Raw genomic sequence first — 18,063 nt, 5'->3', positions numbered from 1 at the left:
CTGGTCTACAAGAGCTAGTTCCAGGACAGGCTCCAAAACCACAGAGAAACCCTGTCTCGAAAAACAAAAAAACAAAAAAACAAAAAAAAAAAGAAAGAAAAGGAAGGAAGGAAGGAAGGAAGGAAGGAAGGAAGGAAGGAAGGAAGGAAGGGGGAAAAGAATTCCTGACTGTAGGGTTTATTTGTATAGTTGGTGTGTGGATCTTTTCTTGCGCAGCAAGAATCAAATAGAGTTGCTCTGGTGATATTCCAGAGTTACTAGCCTTGCTAATAGAGAGGTTATAAATGACACGGAGCATTAGTAAAGCAAACCCTTGTGTGTGCACAGTAAGATCGGCATGTGGGCAGCACTCTCACTGTCTCTGAGGTAGCTGACTGAAGTAATCAACTGAATTGAAAGTCTTGCAGCTACTCTGCAGACATTCTGGGTGCTTCTAAACATAATTTGTATCGCACTGAAGCAGGCTTTTTAAAAGGTTTGTGCTGGACAGTTGTGACAGCAGCACTCTGGTGGAAGGCAGATGTAAGCAAACCTCTGAGTTCAAAACCAGCCTGGTCTAGAGTTCCAGTTCAGGGCTACGGAGAAACCCTGTCAGAAAGACACGTGATCAAAGTGCTTCCCTTCGGTCTGTTGTTGAACTACAGGTTTTCAGGTCTCTACTGGGCTGCTACGAGTGACGCCCACTCCTTTACAGTACATCATTTAGCTTAGCTTCTGTTCCTTTAGCCTCCCACTCTGCCTTCTTTCCATCTTCCCCTTACTTTCACTTCTATCTCATTTCTGCCACATTTCCTAGCTTAGGCTGACTTCCCAACCTTAGAGGTGGGCTGGTGGAACTTAGCACTAATAGCTGAGCGCAGTCTCCCTAGTTCCCTCTTGTGGTCAGTATTAGCCACTGCAGTCATGGTGCATTCCTGGGGGTGAGGAAAATGACCGGACTAAATGGGACATGGTAGGACACCAATGACACACCAAAGAAATTATTCCACCCAAATAGTTCAGTAAACTGTTGAGTTTATTGGTTTGCTTACAGAAGCATAGTACATCACTGAAAAAGTTCACTCCAACATTGTGACAACTCAGGCAGATGTCGCATGGTTGGAGCTCCCTACACAGCCTGCTAAGAGCTGTTTTACAGTTTGCTTAGTCTCCTCTCCCCAGAAAGTAATTACTGCTTATATATCTTTGGGAAGACTTAAGAACCTTGTAGGCTTTAGGAACTTGCTAAGATCTATATATAAGTTTCATTGACTTCCTGATTCTTTGGGCAGCTAAGAGGATACTAATAAAGGAATGTTAGTGAAGTCCAATACAGCACAAAAGGACCTCAGCAATGTTGGCTCCAGTGACATGAATAGGCACCGCCATCCCACCCAGCCCTCCAACCTTGTCATCCTGCAGCGCTAGTGTGGGGCCTGTCTCCCCAGCACTGATGGTCTTGGTGGGGTGGATTACAGCTTGGCCTGGCTCAAGTTCAACAGATGCACACTGGCCTTTCATCACTGCTGTTTGGACCAGCTCCCTTCTGACAGTCTCTGGCCCAGTACTATGGACTTTCCATTGGCCAAACCTGATGTGGCTGTTTGAATGAAAAATGTCCACCAGTCTCTGGCATTTGGACACTTGATGGCAATTTTTGGAGTCTTAGGTGATGCAGACTTGCTACAAAAAGTTGGGCTTTGAGATTAAAAGCCTTCAGTTTGCTGTTTCAAGCTTGTAGTTAAGGCTATGAGCTCTCAACTTCCTGTCGTCATGCCATGGCCTCTTATCCCTTCTGGAACCATAAACCTTAGTCAGAACCAACAAAAAAGTAACTGAAATACTTGAAAGCAGGCTGGGCTGGCCAATGACCTTCACCTTAGCACACCTTCATGCAGGGAGAAAGCACAGCTCATACAGTAATGGGATAAGGGTCACCCCAGAGTATAATGGTCCTCACGGTTTAATTACTTATGTTTTCTGTTCAGGCCTCAGAAGCGTCTGTGAAACATTTCCCTAAAACCAGCCTGACACAAACCTCACCATATATTGCCCCCTTTGTAGACCACTCTTTCATCTCCTCTGTGGGATTCAACCAAGACCCTAAAGCACTATACAGTCTTGACTCCACCACTGAACTAATCCTCCAGTGAACACAATTCCATCTGTCACTTCTCTCACGCAGTTTCTCCAGTAATGCCTGTCTGGGGATAGAAATATTATGTACCTTTCCCACCAGACAGCACTGAAGTCCCAGGAAATAATACAGACACTCAAATACAAAACAAAAACAAAAACTCCACAAATTCAATTCACACTACATTTCCATAACATTTTACCATTTAATAGAAACTATATACAACAATTTTGCTATAATTTACACGAGGGAATCCACCAGACATTTACATAAGTTAAAGGCAAGGACAATTAAGGAGAGCCCAGATGTGTGAGGTGAGCTGCTTCAGTCACTAGGAACAGGGTTTCTACTGCCCAGCTATGTGGAACTGAGGAAAGGGTTGATCACAGGTCTTTAGATACAGACGGACAGACATGAATGGCCAGCACCTCAGGACCACAGCCCCTGCTTAGATGGATTTCATCCATGGCTTAGGAAATCATATCGCCAAAACGTCTCTTTCCCAGGCACAGTCTCCAATATTCATTCCATCCCAAAGGCAGGGACTACCACACTCTCTTCCTTGCAAAGAATCCTCTAACTTTTAAATACTAAAGATCCATTCCTCACAAATTTGGCTTATGTTTGCTTTTAGCACTGTATAGGCCCGAAGAAACACCATGTAGTCTGGGTTGCCCCTGTTTAGTGAGAGATGACCAGAGATAAACTTGTTTGAAGAATGAGAAGTTCAGATCCACCAAAGTCAAGCAATTCTCAGAATGAACTATCAACTGATAGAAGTGGGCTCTGGTTTTCCATTTGCAGTAGCCAATCCACGCTGAGGGAATGATGCACAGGCTTTCTCTAAATTTCGAGGTCCCTGGGATCTGGACCCATCTCCAGACACCTGCATCTGGCCCTAATAAATAGAAGTTCTTTGGTTAGAGACTCATCCAATGGTTCTGAAACATAACCCTGATTTATCAATGCCCATTTACAGTAGCTACAAGAAAAAGAAGTAACAACGTGGCTGCTCTCCCCAATACTTTGATGTCCTTTGACTGAAGCTGTCAAAGGACGGAACAGAGGGTTGTTTCTTCCAAATGAGAAAGTCATTCTCTACTGAGGTTTCAGAAGAGCTGATAACTCACAAGAAGATAGTTCTTTAGGCCTCTGCTTGAAACCAACAGCTACAGTATAACTGCTAGTCTTCAGTTAGAGCCATTAGCAACCTCCCTCAGTCTATTCTTTTTTTTTTTTTTTTTGGTTTTTTTGAGACAGGGTTTCTCTGTGGTTTTGGAGCCTGTCCTGGAACTAGCTCTTGTAGACCAGGTTGGTCTCAAACTCACAGAGATCTGCCTGTGAGTTCGAGCCCAAGTTGCTTTTAATCATGCTGCTTATCACAATAGAAACCCAAGAACAATATCTATCGGTGAACTATATTTCTAGCTTGAAAGGGGTATTTTCATTTAATGGTACCCAGTGAGAAAACCACCATCTTGGGCACTTTTACACTGTTTGGAAATATTCCCTACTTCCTGAACTCATGCCAATCCACAGGGAAAACCTCTACCTGGCCTGGTCATTTTATGAGGGAATCTAGCAAAGATTCAGTTGTCAAGATACCCACCTGGCCTCCAGCAATTTCTTTGACGGAATGATCTTCAAGAGTTAGTGAAGGATCAAAAAGTAAGGGTGAAGGAGGGCATGGCATGCCATCACCCACCACGTCCAGGTCCTGGGAAAGGAAGAGGAAAGCCTATCAGCAATATTTACAAAATCAATGAGCTAAAATTGACATAATTTTCAGCAAAGTTCAAAGTAATTCTCAGGTTCCTCTTTCCCCCTTGCTTAGAATGCTAAACCAATCAAACATGAGCCAACAATATTGAACACTTTCTCTTAGCTGACAATGAAACATAAATCAAGAAGCAGATTCCTAGGAGAAATCATAGAAAGTATAACAGTGACTAACATGAGTAGAGGAAGAGAAGGCTTAACAGGGATACAATCTGTGTGAACCAACAGAAGAATCCAAGGAAAAGATACTAGTAATGACTGCACAACACATGAGTATCAATACCACTGAACTGTAAACTTGAAGGTGATTAAAGTGATAAATTTTATTATACATGTTTTGTTATAATAAACACCAACAAAACAAATCAAAATCAAACCCCCCAGGACAAGCAGATGACTCAATGAGAAGAGGCACTTGCTATAAGTGTGATGAACTGAGTTTGAACCCCAGAATCCACATGGAAAGAGAAAACAGACTCCTACAAAGTTGTGATGTACTTTTACACACGTGTGTACAAACAGAGATGGAGAATATTTTTAAGAAGATGGCTCAAGGAGTAGTCACTTGCCATCAAGCCTAGTGACTCATATTCAGTCCCCTAGTGCTCCAGAGTGGAGGGAAGAATGAATTCAGTGCATACCACAGCATGTAGACATGTATGTGCGCTCACACGTGTGCATACCATTGAAAATAAATGTAATAAAAAAACATATTCCCTCGGAGGCTAGTTACAGTCAGTCATCACCTAAGCTCCTCACTGAAGTATATGGAAAGAATAATCATCAGCGACCAGATAAAATAACATGAAATCCGCTGGAAAACATTCACAAAGCAAGCAACTAAGAGAAAAGGAAGGTAGGAAAAGAGAAAGAACCACAAAAACTCAAACTTCTCTCAATGGCAAAGACATAGTATTTGACTAATTCCCTACTCCTAGCATAAGCTTCAGTTCTACCTGAAGTCAGGGTCTCTCACAGCAGACAGGCGATCATCCTGAACTACATGTATTCCCAGTCCTCTCCTCTTCATTTCTACTTTGAGATGGATCTTACTAAGATGACCAGGCTAGCCTTGAACTCACCCTGCAGCTCAGGCAAGACTTGAACTTATGACGCTTCTGCTTCACCTCACAGTAGCTGGGATTACGGGCCTGTGCCACCTGGCCCAGCTAAGCCTCTGAGTTTTAAACTTAACATAGTTCAAGTATTCTGTTTAAAAAAAAAAAAAAAAAAAAGACATTATATTCTAGACTATACTTTTCCCACATGAATCAGCCATTCCCAGAGATAATGAGAATCAGCAGACCAAAGACATCGTTCTTGGCTCCTATCTGAAACCAACATTGATTTAGGGCCCAAGTCACTATAATGGTTCAAGTACTATGTCAACGTAAGTTCCATGACACTTGACAATAGCACAGTTAATGCTTTTAAGTTACATCTAAGAACTTACAGGTCCCACATTAAAGAACAGACGGGGGAGGGAAAAGAAAAAGGACACTAAGTAAGAAAACGTGACAGGGAAGCGATTATGAGCAAAGCATGTTACACGCATGTATAAAGAGACAAGGAAACCTACCATTTTACACAACTGTTAGGTACTAATAAAAAAAAGTCAGTTTTTATTATTAGTGTACTAACCACCAGAAATAAAAATCATAACCTCTTCATAATTAAGGTAGAGAAAACTGTCAAATTATCTATTCCCCTTAAAAGTCTAAAAGTCTGAATGCTAATGCCAGACACAGAACTTGACTACCAGGAAGCGGAAGCAAAGGCAAGAGGATCTCTGTGCCTGGTCTACTTTAACTAAAATAAACAAAAAGTCAACCATAATTCAACTGGGGGCTGGAGAAATAACTCAGCAGTTAAGAGCACATGCTGCGCTTCCAGAAAACCCAGGTTCAATACTAGCACCACATGGAACTCCACACAGAACTGTAACTTAAGATCCAGATCTGACACAGCTTTTGACCTCTTAGGGCATATACATGCAGGCAAAACACCCATACAAATAAAATAAAGACATATCCTAAAATAAATAAAAAGTTTAAGAGCCACGCATGGGTGTGCACACCTTTAATCCCTGAACTCTGGAGGTAGGTAGAGGCAGGTAGGTAGATCTCTGAGAGAATTCAAGACCAGCCTGGTATACATAATGTATTCTTTTAAAATATCTTAAAAGACAGCAGCAATTTAAACACACTGCTCAGTGTAAGGAGAAACACAAAGAAACAGTCACAGTTACTGGTATCCATTACAGATGTACTCGAAATATCCATGCAAATGATAGAAACACAGAAAGCAATGTTCTCACAGGACTGAGACTGTGGACACTTTGTTTCCTGCAATCTTTTTTAAAAGCTTGGGACCACTGTTCACAGCTCTTTCCATCCACCTGTACACAACATACACAAATTCTATTTGTGAGAACAATTTCCTGCGAATGCCAGAGACTGGTCAAGAGATTCTTGTGTAGGAGTGGACAGGAAAAGCAGCGAGCCCAAGCAGGAAGCCTGCTCGGGGCTCTAGTCCATAACTGGAGTCTCCCAGGTTCTCCCCCTCAGGAAAGGAGGTCTGTACTTGAAAAGTTTCCTCATCGCTAAGTACTTTAACTCACTAGAAACAGAGAGGATAAGACATATTTTGAGTCTCTAGATCACAATAGGAAAAGAAAAAAATGTTAAGATTTATTTATAATATGGACAAACACTCCAAAGGGCTTCATTTCCTGAGAGTCATATAAGGAGGTGTTTAAATTTCCCCTTAAAATTCGCACTCCACAGCCTGGTCTACAAGAGCTAGTTCCAGGACAGGCTCCAAAACCACAGAGAAACCCTGTCTCGAAGAAAAAAAAAAAAAAAATTCGCACTCCAAATTTATGGCTAAGAGGTTCACAGACTGCACCCTAAAACTCTGAGAGCAAAACGGGATTGGCATCATCTCTCTCAAAGCCATAGAGGACAATGTAGTGTTCTACAAAACAAAATCCTTCCCAGGAACTTCAGCCCCTGGAAGAGGTGAACTCAAGGTCTTCTCTCTTGGTAGAGTTTTACATCACACATCAATCTTCATTCTAAATCCCTCAGCTCTGTGAATATAAGAAACCATGCAGGCTCAGTGGTTAGGACTCAGGTTCGATTACCAGCATCCACATGGTGGCTTACATCCTGATTTAACTTCAGTCCCAGGGGAATATAACCTCTTCAGGTTTCTGATGCCAGGCATCCATAGGGTGCACATACATACATGCAGGCAAAACACACACATAAAATAAGTATTTTTTATTTATTTATTTATTTATTTATTTATTTATTATGTATACAATATTCTGTCTGTGCCTATGCCTGCAGGCCAAAAGAGGGCACCAGACCCCATTACAGATGGTTGTGAGCCACCATGTGGTTGCTGGGAATTGAACTCAGAACCTTTGGAAGAGCAGGCAATGCTCTTAACCACTGAGCCATCTCTCCAGCCCCCTAAGTATTTTTTAAAAAGGAAAAAAAAAATCAAATGCCAGTCTTCTTAGGTCATGGTACAAAGCTGGGCTTAAAGTAGCAAGCAAAAATGTTAGAAATATTCAGATCCCGTTCAGAACAGCATCAAAAATTAAATTAGAATTCAATCAAGTGAAATCCACACATTGATTAAATTTTGGAATAAAACGTCAATTAAAAATAAACCTTCTGGGGCTGGAGAGATGGCTCAGAGGTTAAGAGCATTGCCTGCTCTTCCAAAGGTCCTGAGTTCAATTCCCAGCAACCACATGGTGGCTCACAACCATCTGTAATGGGGTCTGGTGCCCTCTTTTGGCCTGCAGGCATAGGCACAGACAGAATATTGTATACATAATAAATAAATAAATAAATAAATAAATAAATAAATAAATATAAACCTTCTTAGCTGGGCAGTGATGGCACACCTCTTTAATCCCAGCACTTGGGAGGCAGAGGCATGTGAACCTCAATGAGTTTGAAGCCAGGCTAGCCTACAAAGCAAGGAAGAAAAGTGAGGTATCGCAACACTCAGGAAGCAGAAGACAGTAGGATCTCTCTGAGTTTGAGGCCAGCCGGGTCTACAAAGCGACAGTCAAAGCTACACAGAGAATCCCTGTCTTGAAAAGCAAAACAAAACAAAAACTGAGTATTAAAGATTATTGTATTTCTTCTTGAGGTGGTAAAAACATCCTCAGATACTAACAATAGCTGTCTGCATATAAATATCTACAATAATAATAAAATAATAATAATAAAAATAAATCTCTGAACTCTTCTTCCAATCACATCCCAAAGTAATAAAGGAGGCCAGGCCCGGGAGGTCTATGCCTCTAATGCCAACACATATGAGACAGAAATAAAAAAATCACGAATTCGGGTTCAACTCAGGATACACAATGAAGCCCTCTGGGGAGGAGAAAAGGTAGGACAGAAAGTATATAATAAAATAACAAACATATTCAACAACATCTGTATCATGTGAAAAGCTTTATCCATCCTCTTGGCTGAAAACCACTAACTATTCTCACCACTAATAAACAGGGCCTTCTTTCAAGGACCAATCAGATTAGAGCTTCTCTAACTTACATCACTGAACTCCAGTGGTAAACTCTCAGTGGGCTGAAGCTCGGCAGCACTCAAGTACAGATCCATGGGGCCGGCTTCCAGATCGTCTGGCACAGACAGTACCTGCTCGGGCTTATACATCTGAGGAGGCAACTGGAAATGCAGTGGACAGCAGGGATCCTCAGAGAGGCTTACAGGAACTGGTTTGTTGCAGGGTACCTCCTCAGATCCCTGGCAGCATTTGAAGAGAACCTGATTTGTATCCTGGCAAATATCTGCAGAAACAGTTAAGAAAACAGACCCAACCAATCGGAGGCGCACAGTACAGGCACACGCACCAGGCCAAACACACACATATACACCCCACTACTCAGAGAACGACTATGCTTTTATAGAAACCCAAATGCAATGAGTAATTTTTAGTTCTTCAAATTACTGTTATTTTGCAGCACATAATTTTAGCCCTACCAATAATTTATAACTCATCTTCAATCTCTTTTCCAGGATTCTGGTCAGTTATACGAGCGACACTACATCCCTATGGCAGTGCTAAGAGGCAATAATAATGCCAAGGAACATACACTGACAGAGAAATATAACAGTTTATATTTACAAATTAGAAAGAATGGGGGAAATAATCCATTTTTTTTAAGTTTCTAATTTGAGTAAGTTAAAAACACACAAGTGGAGCTGGAGAGATGGTCAGAGGTTAAGAGCACTGGCTGCTCTTCCAAAAGTCCTGAGTTCAATTCCCAGCAACCACATAGTGGCTCACAACCATGTGTAATGAGATCTGGTGCCCTCTTCTGGCCTGCAGGCACATATGCAGACAGACACTGTAAACATAATAAATAAATACAATCTTTAAAAACATACACCAGGGCACTAACCACACAAAAGGACATCATTGCACAGAAGTTCACAGTAAGAACAATGTTCTGGGCAGAAAACCCACAGCAATCTTTCTTCTTGGTAATAGATTTAACATATATATATAACTTAAAAGAACAAAAGCTAAATCAATAATGAAGGAGTACAGAAAAATCTTGGAATGTCACTAAGACCAGCAGCTACCCATATCTGTCACCAAGGACCCAGTCCTTTCTTCAGCTCCCCTCTCCCCCACTTCACCCACCCCAGTGAGGGTTTTGCTGTGACCCAGGGCTTCTGTAGCTAGTCAAGCACTACAGCTATAGAGCTGGGTGTCATATCCAGCCAGATGTTTCTTTCTAATGAATTGACCATAACATTTTAAAATTTCTGAAATGGCCAACAGACCATAGAAAGACATTTATTTAGGCACCTGCTTGAAACCAACAGCTTCAGCAAACTGATGGCCTTGATTCAGGGCCAAAGTAAACAAAATCTTCAATTAAACTAGAAAATCAGAACCTAAGCAGGCGGTTTTAAAAGATACGGGTAAGGCAGTGTCTGGTCATTGGAAGAGACTGATTCGAGCAACGGACATCATCCACAAAGGCTAAGCACCTCTGACTGGAACGAGTGGTATGAGCCTAAAATCGAGAGAAGAAACACAAATAAACCCACACAAGAAGCACACAACTATAACATTATTCAGTTATAAAAGCAAAGTCAATTCACGTTTAACAAACCTGTTCACCAATATTTTGTTGTGGTGGGTTTTTTGTTTGTTTTTGTTTTTCGAGACAGGGTTTCTCTGTAGCTCTGGCTGTCCTGGAACTCACTCTGCAGACCAGGTTGGCCTCAAACTTTGCCTCCCTCTACCTCCCGAGTGCTGGGACTAAAGGTGTACGTCACCACTGCCTGACTTGCTCATGATGATTCTATCAATAAAGAGAATATGCACACCCAGAGATATATAAGCAAATTACCTGTTGAGCAGCCCCATCTGTGGCCAGCATTCTGCGTTCCTTCAGCTGCCTATGTAGTAAGGCTTCTACTCCATAGCGTTGACGATATCGCCTAAGACATTTCAGTCGCTTTAAATTCTCTCTTTCTTTGGCTAAAAGTCCCTCTGGGCCAGTCAGGAGACTACTACCTAGAGAACCACAGAAATCAAAATTTTCAAACAGGATGTCAATCTATCTGGTCTTGAACTCACAGCAAACCCCCTACCCTGCTTCTCAAGTACTGGGATACTTACTATACACCCTCATCACTAAAACAAGTCAAAGTGTAACTTGTAACCAAGGATCCATTTCCAAATCTAAGCAAACAAGGACTCACTACACGACAGGCAGATTCAACTACATCAAACTTGCCTAAAGCTTCATGTTCCACTTTTCGGTTGTGTAAGTAACGGCGCTTCTTCTCTTTGAGTAGGTGTTGTAGTCGTTTAAACTGATCAATGTACAAAGACTGCAACCGAATTAGCTTTTCTCTCATAATAAGAGCCACTTCTTCAGCTGTGTAGACACCAGCATGCCTGGAATAAAAGAATAAATTCAGCGAAACATTAAAGAAGCAGCAATAATAATGAATGACAAGCATGGTGATGCCTGCCTATAAGCCCGGCACTTAGGTGGAGACACAAGAAATCAGTTCAAAGCCTGCCTTGACCAAGCAGCAAATTCAAGGTCAACCTAGATATGAAAGCCTATCTCAAAACAAAAAAAGTCTAAAAATAGACTCAATTTGTATTTGTTTTTGATAAAGGCAATACTGACACATCGACACATCTTAGTAAATAGGACTATTTTTTATTTATTTATACATGCAAGTATAAGGGAGGCTCTTAGTCCCATCTTCAGCACTGAGAACAAACAAACCAACAAAAGGTCCCAACGATCCAGCCCTCCCCCGTGTGCACGTGAGTGCTGATGAAGCTGTCAGGTGCCAGGGGCTGAAGTCAGAGGGACTCTTGAGTGTCCGCATGGGTGCTAGGACAACAATTCTTTTTGTTTTTTAATTTATTAGATTTGAAAAAAAATACCAATCCAAGTTCCTACTCCCTCCCCCCTCCCATTCCCTCCACACACTCTCCCACCCCACCCCCTCACCATCCTCAGAGAGGGTAAGGTACATTGCCTTGTGGAAGGTCCAAGGCCCTCCCTACTACATCTAGGCTGAGCAAGGTATCCATCCAAAGAGAATAGGATCCCCAAAAGCCAGTCCATGCAGTAGGGATAAATCCTGATGCCACGGCCTCAGTCTGCCCCAGACATGCAACTGTCAACCACATTCAGAGGAACTAGTTTGGTCCTAAGCTTGTTCCTTCCCAGTCCGGCTGGAGTTGGTGGGCTCCCATTAGCTCAGGCAAACTTGAACAGATTCTTTGTAAAAAGAGACTCAAGGGAGGGAGGTCTCTCCACAAAAGGGTACCAAAATGTTATCTCACAAAACGGAACTAGAGGGGAGATGTCTCAGTATTTACATATTTAAAATAAAGATGTGAAACATCAAAATTTTACTAACTAATCTACGTTCTACTTTTACACAGTAATTTAACAGAGAGCCTCTGGTCAGAACAAATTAGTATTTTAATTATAAATATAGCAGGGACAGAAGATGGCCCAGTGGTTGAAAGCAGAGGCCCTCAAGATGATTTCCAGCACTCAAAGCCCATAATTCCTATGAGTTCAGGGGATTTAGCAACCTTTCTGGGCCATGTGCAGACACAAAAACATCAAATGACTCCATGACTTCTAATTTTCCTTTAAATACCATCTTATACTGAGACTTTCTTGCCTTCAAAGGCTAAGCATGGTCCAGGGGATACAGCTCGAAGGTCAAGTTCTGGTAAAATGCATGTATATGCACGCAAAGCCCAAAATCTAGGAAGACTACACACCAATGTATAATTTGGCTGCCAGACACAAACTTCAAAGGTAGCAGAGAGATTAATATAACGACAGCCTCCTGTTTCTGAGTTAAATAATGAAAAACTGAAAGATTAACTATTAATTTAAAAAAAAAAATTAGCCAGGCCAGGCAGTGGTAGCACACGCCTTTAATCCCAGTACTCGCGAGGCAGAGGCAGGCAAATCCCTGTAAACTCAAGGCCAACCTGGTCTACAAAGTGAGTTCTAATTCAGCCACAAATACAAAGAGAAGCCCTATCCTGAAAGAAAAAAAAAAATTAGCCAGACATAGTGGATCTTGTAATCCCAGGCAGGAAGAACTCTGAGTTAGAGAGCTACCATGAGTTCCAGGACAGTCATGGCTATGCAGAAAAATTCTGTCTTGAGGAGAAAAAAAAAATCATTTAATTAAAAATTTCATTTTAAAGCTGGGCAGTGGTAACGTACTCCCAGCACTCAGGAGGCAGAAGCAGGCAGATCTCAGTGAGTTCGAGGTCAGCCTGGTCTACAAAGCAAGTTGCAGGAGCTTTAAAAATGAAATTGTTAAGATTGTTTTACAGCCGGGCAGTGGTGGCGCACGCCTTTAATCCCAGCACTCAGGAGGCAGAGGCAGGCGGATCTCTGTGAGTTCGAGACCAGCCTGGTCTACAGAGCTAGTTCCAGGACAGGCTCCAAAACCACAGAGAAACCCTGTCTCGAAAAAACCAAACAAAAAAAAAAAAAAAAAAAAGAAAAAAGATTGTTTTACAAAGCAATTTAATGGTTACTCTAAAGAAAAATCCCATCTATAACTATAGTGAGAAAAAAGTTACAATTACTGCAGTGCATTTAGTGTAATCACCAACAATATAAATACCCACCCAGCAACTGTGCCATATTGCTTTAAACTCAGTACCAGGGAGGTAACAGCAGGCGGATCTGAGTTCCAAGCAGTCAGGGCTACTCAGAAAAACACTGTCTCAAAAACCAATACATATATATGCACTCTTCTGTAATAAGTGAAGATAAACACTGTCTAATCGCTAAGATTCAAAAACTAGTACTAGAAGAAACAAAAACTGAGCCAGTCAGATATACATAATGAGACTGTGCTCAAAAAAAAAAAATCAGAGATCTGAAGTGGCAATGTTTTGATATTTCTATTTCTGCAACTCTCAAGATAACCAGGGGCTGCAGCAAACCTTAAAATGTACATTTTGAGTTTCTACATCAGTTTTCCTTTCATTAGACATGAAACCAAATAAACTACTCAACACTGTTATTTCCTATTTAAAAAGTCAGAACCATAGAATTTTGCAGCAAGTGCCTGAGTATAATTAGCTCATTATTTCTGAGATTTAGGACAAATACCTATTTAAATCCATTTTCTCTTCTCTAGCCAGTCAGTGCTTTTCCTCCCATTCCTATGTCAAAAAATCTCCTTTCTTCCCTACAGCATCTCATGGGAATAACTTTAATTACAAGACTTCCACAAAGAATCAAGAGATCTTGCCTTGGAGCAAGATGGTGTTGAAGCACGACACTTAAACCCACCTATATGTATTATTAACCACATGCCACACTACATTTTACATTCTAACTCCATAAAATATGTAAAAGTCTTATGTGGAGTTACAACTTACTTTAGGGGATCTTCTTGATCACTGTCTATGCTATCAGCTTCACTGTCAGGGTCACCTCTCCATGTCTGATCCACAGTAATGGGTTCCTGATCCCCATCACTCCAGCTGTCTTCATCTGAGGCAAGGAAGGGAGAGCAGCCATTAAGACTTCCCACCTCTGTAACTCCACACATGAAGCTACATTACTTAAGAGATCAACTTAAAACCTTAAAATTCAAATTTTTAAGTTCTTAAGAGTAACAGAAGGAAAGGTCACCAGATCAGGAGAGTGCATCTAAGCAAACTCTAAACGCAGAACAACTAACAACAGCAACAGCAACCCTGAAGCGTCCGAATCCCAAGGACAACCACAAATACACAAAGCATTGCACTAAGCCACATTCATTCTTTAGCGCCTTCTACTGCACTCAGGAGAGAAGACTTACATCCTTACCCAGTATTCGGCTGGCTTCGCTTCGACTGCTCTCTGGGGTCTGAGAGCCCAGCTCTGTTTTTGCGTATGAGCTCAGCTGGCACAAGAGGGTCTCACCCATAGGGCCTGGATTATTCTTCTTCATTTGAGCATGAAGTGCTAGAGCATTCCTTCGAGCATGTTCAGCACAGAAAGACACCCTACGGAAGCAAAACATTAACATTTAATAAGCTCTCTCTTGAAAGGAGTCAGCAATATTGTCACCAATTAATTTTTTTTCTCTTTAGGAAATTTAAAATTATTATATTCATGCCTTGAAAACCAGTGTGAGCCGGGTGATGGTGGCTCACGTCTTTAATCCCAGCAGGCAGAGGCAGGTGGATTTCGGTGAGTTCAAGTCCAGCCTGGTCTACAAGAGCTAGTTCCAGGACAGGTTCCAAAGGTACAGAGAAACCCTGCCTCAAAAAATGAAAGAGGGGGGGGGGCAAAAAACCAGTGTGAAAGGAAAGTCAGGGGTGGTGGCACTGCCTTTAATCCCAGCACTCAGAAGGCAGAAGTGTATCTCCAAGTTCAACCTGGTCTAGAGTGAATTAAAAGACGGGGCTATAGAATGGGACGCTGTCTCAAAAGAAACACAAATCTGAATCCGAAATTTAACAGCCCCCAAGTCAACCTACTTAGAATTTTGTTTTTGTTTTGTGTGGTACATGTGTTGCTCAAAGTCAAATCCAGAGCTCCATGCATGGAGCTACTTCCCAAGCCCACACTAGTTGTTATTAAAGAGAAAGCCAAGTAGCTTAGCCAGTGTTCTAGTCAGACAAAACATTCTAACCATAAAAACATTAACAATATCTCACGGAAAATCAGAGACACTTTTAGTTTTCAAAACTAAGTCTGGAAACATATTTTACTATCAATCCACTTTAGATAGATGGTTCAATTTTAAAACTGAAAGATGTATACAAATTACCTAGTAAAGTCATATTCCTGCACAGGTAAAGCACATATATGATAAAAGCTCTAAGTCCCTTCTAGAGCGCACACTATACACTGTTCCTACCATTTAACAAGGAACAAGGCTGGGCAGGTGAGCCAGCACTCCAGCATTAAGAATTAACTTGCGAGCCAATTCAATGACTCAGCAAACAAAAGCACCCACCGTCACAGCCTGACCACCTGAGTCCCATCCCCAACCCCTTGGTGGAAGGAGAAGCAACTCCGGAAGCCGTCCTCTAACCACGTGTGTGGTAGCCCATGTGCACATAATAAATGTTTAAAAATAAAAAACTTAAGGCTGAGTATGGCTGTGCAGACAGTAATCTCTGAGGCAGAAGAATTAGGAGTTCATAATTAGTCTGGACCACAGTTTAAAAAAAAAATCACTTAATTTTACAAGTAAGCAATTACCCCTGCCTCAGGTGTCCTTCCAGTTCTCACCATGGGGGAGGGTTTTTCGAGACAGGGTTTCTCTGTGTACCCCTGACTGTACTGGAACTCAAGAGATCCCCTGCCTCTGCCTCCCAATGCCGGGATTAAAGGCGTGCGCCACCATCAGTTCTGACGATTTTAATATTTTGATTCCCTCCCAAAGAATATATCCTTGAGCCTCCAGATATGACGAAGCCTACACACTATGATCCTCTTTCACTTTGCAAAAGAAGTCAGGGGACAAGCATGGTGGTGCACCCACGACTCAGGAGGTGGATCTCTGTACGTGCTAGGACAGCCTGGTGTAGTGAATTCCAGGGCAACCAGAGCTAGAAGCATTGGCCTTGTCCCAAAAACAAACAAACAAACAAACAAACACCCACACCTCGAAGGCCAAAAGGTTGCCCAGACGGGGCTGAAGAGGAGGCTCAGTGTTAAGAGCAAAGGCAGCTGCTCTCACTAGAGGATCCGGGTTTGAGTCCCAACAACCATCTATAATTTCAGTTCCAGGGGATCCAATGCCTTCTTCTAGCCTCTGCTGGCGTCAACCATGAACTTAGTACACAAACATAACACGCAGGCAAAATACCCATACACATAATTTTTTAAAAAACATTGTATAAGGGTTGCAAAAGTGTTTCAAACCAGCTCGGTCCACACGGAGTTCCAGGCATAGAAAGAGACCGTCTCAGAAAAATGCAAAACGACAAAGCGGCCGGCCCGGTGGCTCTGCGGGTCAAGCTTAACGACCCACGAGGTAGAAGGGCCTCGGGCATATCGTCCTCTGACCTCCACACGTGCGTGACACGAGAACGCGCCGCCCCCACCCACAACACACTACCAACTGGAAATAAATGTTTTCAAATGAAATAAGAATAAAAAGCTAAGGGCAGGAGGTTTGGGTGTTGCAAGAGGCTCGGAGACACGTGTGCTTTGCGCGCACGAGCCTCAGCACGCATCCACACCCCACCCACCCACCCACACACACAGGGATCTACACATACCCATCTTTCTTCTCGGGCTTTGGGGCAGCACTGGGACACCGTTTTCCATTCTTCGTCGATATGTAACTACACTGTTTGAAGGGTGCATTCTTGTCTTCAAGAATATGCTTAATGCAAAACTCCTGCCCCTCCAGACGCGGTTGAGAGCATGGGCGGTGAGTAAATGAACAAGAAAGGGGCTCCTGCGATCTGGGCACTGGGGTGATCCTCCCCCGATTCGTTGGCAAGACGTGAATCCGAATCCTGTTCATACCAAAACCTGCAGGGGTGTGGGAGGCACACAAAAGATCGAAATGGCCTTAACCTTGCCTAAAGTCCTTGTCTGCGTTCTTCCGCAGGTCGGTCGGCAGGGCGAGGGTCGCGCCCTCCCCTCCGTGCCGCCGCCCTCAGGGCTGCTGGTGCTAAGTCACACACTCAACTCCTCGCCGCCCCGGCCCGACCACGTTGGCCGAATCCCCACAGCAGCAGACCGGAAGCGCGGCGCCCCGCCCCCACGCCCCGGCACGCCGCCTTTGTCCCGGCCGCCCCGGAGCTCACAAGCCCCGGGCCGCAGAGCCTAGTCCTGCAAGCGCCATCTTGTCGTACGGCTCCCGACACCAGAGAACCCCCGGTTCCCGACAGCCTAGCAATCAAGAGTGACCCCGACGCTGAAAGAGACGAAGTGCCGCGCTGACCTGACAGAAAGGACGACCGGCAACCTAACAGCAAAGGTGAAGCGCCAGCCGCGGCGCCATCTTACCTCCCCGCCGCGCTACGCCGCGCAGCTCACCCTCTGGCCGCTCGGAACGCGGCCGCGCGGCCCATAGACGCTGATTGGTCACTGCTCTGCCGGTGATGTGCTGCTATTGGTCAAAGGCAACACATCAGCCGGAGGCGGGGCAGTGAGAAACTTCGCGACGGGAATGGTTGAGGTGAACTGTCTGTCAGAAACTCGGCCCGTAATTGGGCCATCGGAAAGGCGGGCCGCAGCCAGTTTCCAGGTCCGGATATTTTCCCGTCTCTGTGTGGTTCTGACGGCTATGGGCTCCAGTCCTCTCAGGCAGCTACTTTGTTACCTTTCCTACACAGCAGGTAAAAAATTGGACAAGGCCGCTGGGCGGTGGTGGCGCACGCCTTTAATCCCAGCACTTGGGAGGCAGAGGCAGGCGGATCTCTGTGAGTTCGAGACCAGCCTGGTCTACAGAGCTAGTTCCAGGACAGGCTCCAAAGCCACAGAGAAACCCTGTCTCAAAAAAACAAAAAAAAAGACTGAGAATGTAAGGCAAAAAAAAAACAAAAACAAAAAAATATATATATAGGCATTTAGAGAGATGGCTCAATAGTTAAGAACAATTGCAGAGCTGTGGTTCTCAGTCCTG

At 43.2% G+C, this 18,063-nt stretch overlaps 1 protein-coding gene and 2 non-coding genes across 6 annotated transcripts; all 3 read right to left on the bottom strand.

The window, feature by feature from the left end:
- Positions 1 to 994: 994 nt before the first annotated feature.
- On the bottom strand, positions 995 to 17,514 carry Kansl2 (KAT8 regulatory NSL complex subunit 2). 4 transcript variants are annotated; one of them, XM_013348707.2, is made up of 10 exons: positions 17,445 to 17,514; positions 16,706 to 16,964; positions 14,295 to 14,473; positions 13,862 to 13,976; positions 10,701 to 10,864; positions 10,311 to 10,477; positions 9,875 to 9,971; positions 8,479 to 8,732; positions 3,726 to 3,833; positions 995 to 3,014 (listed from the first exon to the last, which is right to left on the bottom strand). In XM_013348707.2, the coding sequence occupies exons 2-10, from the start codon at positions 16,954 to 16,956 to the stop codon at positions 2,883 to 2,885; spliced, it is 1,467 nt and encodes a 488-aa protein (XP_013204161.1). In that variant the 5' UTR covers positions 16,957 to 16,964; positions 17,445 to 17,514; the 3' UTR covers positions 995 to 2,882. The 4 variants fall into 4 exon arrangements, with proteins under 4 accessions (XP_013204161.1, XP_013204160.1, XP_013204162.1 ...); XM_013348706.2 differs by having other exon boundaries at positions 17,380 to 17,500; XM_013348708.2 differs by having other exon boundaries at positions 8,581 to 8,732; positions 17,380 to 17,500.
- LOC113456787 lies at positions 3,184 to 3,320 on the bottom strand. The gene has a single exon (XR_003377525.1). It is a non-coding gene; the product is annotated as a small nucleolar RNA SNORA2/SNORA34 family (small nucleolar RNA).
- LOC113456786 lies at positions 9,675 to 9,811 on the bottom strand. Its single transcript, XR_003377524.1, has one exon. It is a non-coding gene; the product is annotated as a small nucleolar RNA SNORA2/SNORA34 family (small nucleolar RNA).
- Positions 17,515 to 18,063: the final 549 nt, after the last annotated feature.

Source organism: Microtus ochrogaster, chromosome 15, assembly GCF_000317375.1.
Source record: "Microtus ochrogaster isolate Prairie Vole_2 chromosome 15, MicOch1.0, whole genome shotgun sequence".
Lineage (NCBI taxonomy): Eukaryota > Metazoa > Chordata > Mammalia > Rodentia > Cricetidae > Microtus > Microtus ochrogaster.
Note: the sequence above shows the minus strand (reverse complement) of the source record. Positions and strands in the feature narration are given on the sequence as shown.

Coding starts and splice junctions, on each gene's coding strand:
- Kansl2 (XM_013348707.2), bottom strand. CDS start 16,956: ATGAACAGGATTCGGATTCACGTCTTGCCAACGAATCGGGGGAGGATC. Junction 13,977..14,294: donor CGAAGCCAGCCGAATACTGG/GTAAGGATGTAA, acceptor TCCTTGCCTCAG/ATGAAGACAGCTGGAGTGAT. Junction 3,015..3,725: donor AAGAAATTGCTGGAGGCCAG/GTGGGTATCTTG, acceptor TCTATTTATTAG/GGCCAGATGCAGGTGTCTGG.